Source organism: Morone saxatilis, unplaced genomic scaffold, assembly GCF_004916995.1.
Source record: "Morone saxatilis isolate NCDOM2014 unplaced genomic scaffold, NCSU_SB_2.0 Contig9, whole genome shotgun sequence".
NCBI lineage: Eukaryota > Metazoa > Chordata > Actinopteri > Moronidae > Morone > Morone saxatilis.
Window position 1 is genome coordinate 16,076,584 of NW_023340268.1, and position 3,829 is coordinate 16,080,412.

Consider the following 3,829-nt stretch of genomic DNA (forward strand, 5'->3'; position numbering starts at 1 on the left):
CTCAAGAATCGTGCTCATTCAGAATGATCTCAGACTGTTCTCTTCCCATTCTGCAACACCCTCCATCCAGCCTTCTCCTCTTCCTTCACACTAGCATCAGTTTGTTGTCTTACTTTCCTTCTCTACTCTCAACTTCCTCACACTCCACTCTTGCCTCCTTCAGCTTCTCTAATCTGTGGCTCTCCTCTCCATCTCCCTGGTCTGTGACTATGCAGGTTAAGTGGCAGTTTACAGGAAGGGTATGATGGAACCCAGTTTGTCCCCAGTATAATGTGTCTCTCAGCATACGGGGAGCAATTAACGAGCCACACAATGAGTACAGGTTCACATCTGAGATACTGCAAGTAAATGCATTCAACTGTCACTGACTGTCACTTAAATTTTGAACACAAATTTGTTTAGCTTAGTAAGGAAAAGCTGTGCGCAAAGCATGTGATTTTCAAAATTCAAATACAAGGCAATGTCAATGGATGGTTTCACTTGCACGTCTTAGCTGCAGATGGCTATAGGTACAGTGAAGGGTACAGAAGGCAAAAGCCAGGACTTAATTGAGGGGAAAATAAACACAAAGGATTTCCGGATTTCCTTTTATTTCCTCACTTGAATCTTGACACTTGAGTCTCCTCTGTTCTGCCTCTCACTGGGTGTCCTGGGTACTTTGTTCCATGTCTTCATTATTAGGCTATACATAGCTACTCTTCCCCTTTCATCGCCCTCTTTTTTCTGCCAAACTCTTTTATCTCCCTTCTTTTTAACCTCATGCTGAGAGCATTTGTTTTTTTCTTATTAAAAACGCAAAATTAATTGCATTCATCAAATTTATCCCACATCCACGACAAAACCCTCAAACAGACTAATACACACGTTGACAAAGCAAGACAGAGAAGAGGAGAATCAAGATATTTTTAAAAAGAGAATGAAAGATAAATGCTTTTATGATATTTTAAAGCTAAGAGAAACAGAGGAACCCCTCTGTGCACCCAGTCTCTTGCCCAGAGGAAATGTATCGCACACAACATACAGTATTATGATAATGCGGTGTGTTGGGAACACTGCACTCATTGATTCCTCTGGGAGGACAATATCTCGGTATGTCGAGAGCACTACAGCAGCCACCCTCAGTCTCATGGGAGCCAAGTATCATCCACAGAGATGGAAAGTGCTACCAAGCTGATATGTGGCTGCTGCTCTGTGACTACAGGCAAAAAGAGCACCCATGGGATCCAGAAATAAGTCAAAACTTGAACTAGTGCATGAGTCTATGATTAGAGCAAAATGATATTGGCTACATATAACCCTGCTAAAAATAAAGTCACAGAGAAACCCTTTGGCAGAGGAATGTGTCACCTGTGTTGTGATTTATTTAGTAAAGAATAAGTACTTTAGAAAAGAAGTAGCTAATCTTTCTGCACGGATGTACAGGACTTTAACATCTTTTAGTAGCATTTGACAGCCTCGCCTATTGTTTCTCTGCTGATGCACTATATTTCCAGTCTGTGAAAAGTCTATAGTATCACTGTGTCATCTGTGTTTGCTATTTGATCAGCTGAAATGTATTTCCAAGACAGATGTTCTAGCCATAGAGATTTAAAGTTTCCAAGCATGCACTCACCATCACATGAGGGAGGAGGCCCCTCGAACTCTAAGTGTGTCCCCAACCGGCAGGTCAGGATGCTGTTTCCACTTAACTGGTAGCCTGCAAGGCATCGGTAGCGCACTATATCACCTGAACAAAGACAGAGATGGAGGAGGGAGAGGTACAGTCAAAGACAGATCAGACATGGCGGAAACAATCCATATCATTGGTACAATCCAAAATGTTCATACACACTAATCAGTGCTTCTTAGCAATGATTGAGTTATCATCATCCATTTCTTAGTGGAACACACAGTGGTGAAAAAGTTAACAGTGGAATGAAGTATTGTAATGAATACCCACTGGGCATCCTACAGATGAAACACTATGTCAGTGTTGCTGCCTTTGTGTATCTGAATAATAACAAGTCAAGGAGGTATGCAAATAAACAGATAAGGAGAAATAATCTCCATTGTCTTCTACAGTGGAGAAAGAGAGCACCTGCCTCGAATCCCTGTGGCTTTCTGACAATTTTGTCATAATTGTTCATTTATACTGTTGCCTCAAACTCCTTTATGTAGTTTGAGGTGAGCCTGCATTCCGCACCATTGCCTTATGGGATGTGTAGTCAATATCAGACTCCGTAAACCTGGGGAAATGTAGAATGCTAAAGCCAGAGGGTGAACTGACAGTGGAGGTAACTCTTTATGAATGCCACAATTCAGGATTTCACTAACGTCTAATACAAACATTCAGCAATGCCTAGATAACGGTGTTTGTTTGTGTCTGTATGTGTATGGATGTGCCTGTTTGTGACAGCATTTCCCACCTACCAATTTTAAACTCTTTGCTTGCCATTAGGATCTCTGCATTAGGAATGATGGGGGGTGGCAGGCAGAACTGCAGTCTGTATGCTTTATCGAGAGGATCAAAGAAAAGAAAGGAGTCAAACACAGAACGTGTGAAATATTTGGTAGAAATAAGGATCAAGTAAGAAGAGTAATTTACATACCTTGATAGCTAATACGAAACAGTCCACCCTTCTCTGTGTTACTACGGAAACGTATCAGCACCTGATTGGATGTACTACTGGGCGGGTCATTGGGCTCCCCATCAGTGAACACTCCCAGTTTCCTGGCTGTCTCCTGTGGTCCATCCCTAAAGAGAAAAAAGGTCATAAGTCAACTATTACTTCAAATATAACAATACACTGGGGTAAAGTAATGAAAATTAACAGTGGGGATTTTCTGTCAGCAGCCTGTGCTCAAATGCTCACTCGGTCTCCAACCATAAAAGCACCTCAAGGCTCTGTGACGCATATCTGTGAGAAAACAAAACAAAGCCACATGCCAGATTATTGTCAAGCAGCTTCCAGCAGCAGAATATAACCAAGCTGCTCAATTCATCATACCCAAAGCAATTACTCTGGGCTGCTCCGGGTGATTATGTTGAAATAAGGTAAAAATTACAGATAAGCGTGGAATGACAGGTCTGGATTGCGCTGTTTCTGCTAACTGCCATCCAATGGGAGTGTCTCTGGAAGCTGTGGCCCAGCCTTGGCAGTCCCCTGGCGTGGGCATGGCCGATTAAGCCAGCTCCCAGATTCCTGCCACAACCATTCAGCTTAAAAACCATCTGTCTTTGGCTGTCAGACTGGGCATGGGAGATTACAAGCAGCTCTGGAAACGGCTGGCTAGGGACTGCTGCCTGACAGCACTCTGGCCAAGCCGCCATTACGGGGCCCATTTCCTTGGCTCAGTAGTTCAGTGGATAGATACACAGAGGTGGTAACTGGAAACTGGGGAACATGATAGTCCCCATCTTGGCTCTGTATGAGCTTGCTGGGAAAGATCAACACAGTGGGGGCCGTTTACAGAAGAGCAACAATACAATAGAAAGTGGACAGTTTGGCTCACTAAATCCACATTGCCTTAGCGACAACTCTAAGCGGACTAAATCTGAATCTTCACACAAATTTCTAAAAGCAGCCCAAACGTAAAACATAGATGTCACTGCACGCCATGTGGACTTTTCATGTGGTCGTCAAGATGCCAGGTTGGCTGGCAGTCAGATCTCCGGTCTCACTGAGAGCTGGGACCTTTGGAGCTTGTCTCAGGGAGAGGGGATCAACTGGGACTGGCAACTATCATGTATGCAAAATCCTGTCTTTGGTCACACATATGGCAAGCCCAGCCATGCCTTCTGGAGGTGATGAAAGGAAGCTTTACCCCGCAACACTCAGACATACACCTA

General features: G+C 43.6%; 1 protein-coding gene across 1 annotated transcript in view; it reads right to left on the bottom strand.

The window, feature by feature from the left end:
- The window catches only part of csmd2 (CUB and Sushi multiple domains 2), a 208,064-nt gene that overhangs the window by 34,470 nt on the left and 169,765 nt on the right, over positions 1 to 3,829 (bottom strand). The window contains 3 exon segments of the mRNA XM_035681968.1: positions 1,613 to 1,726; positions 2,410 to 2,490; positions 2,589 to 2,734. Coding sequence (XP_035537861.1) covers positions 1,613 to 1,726; positions 2,410 to 2,490; positions 2,589 to 2,734 — 341 coding nt within the window.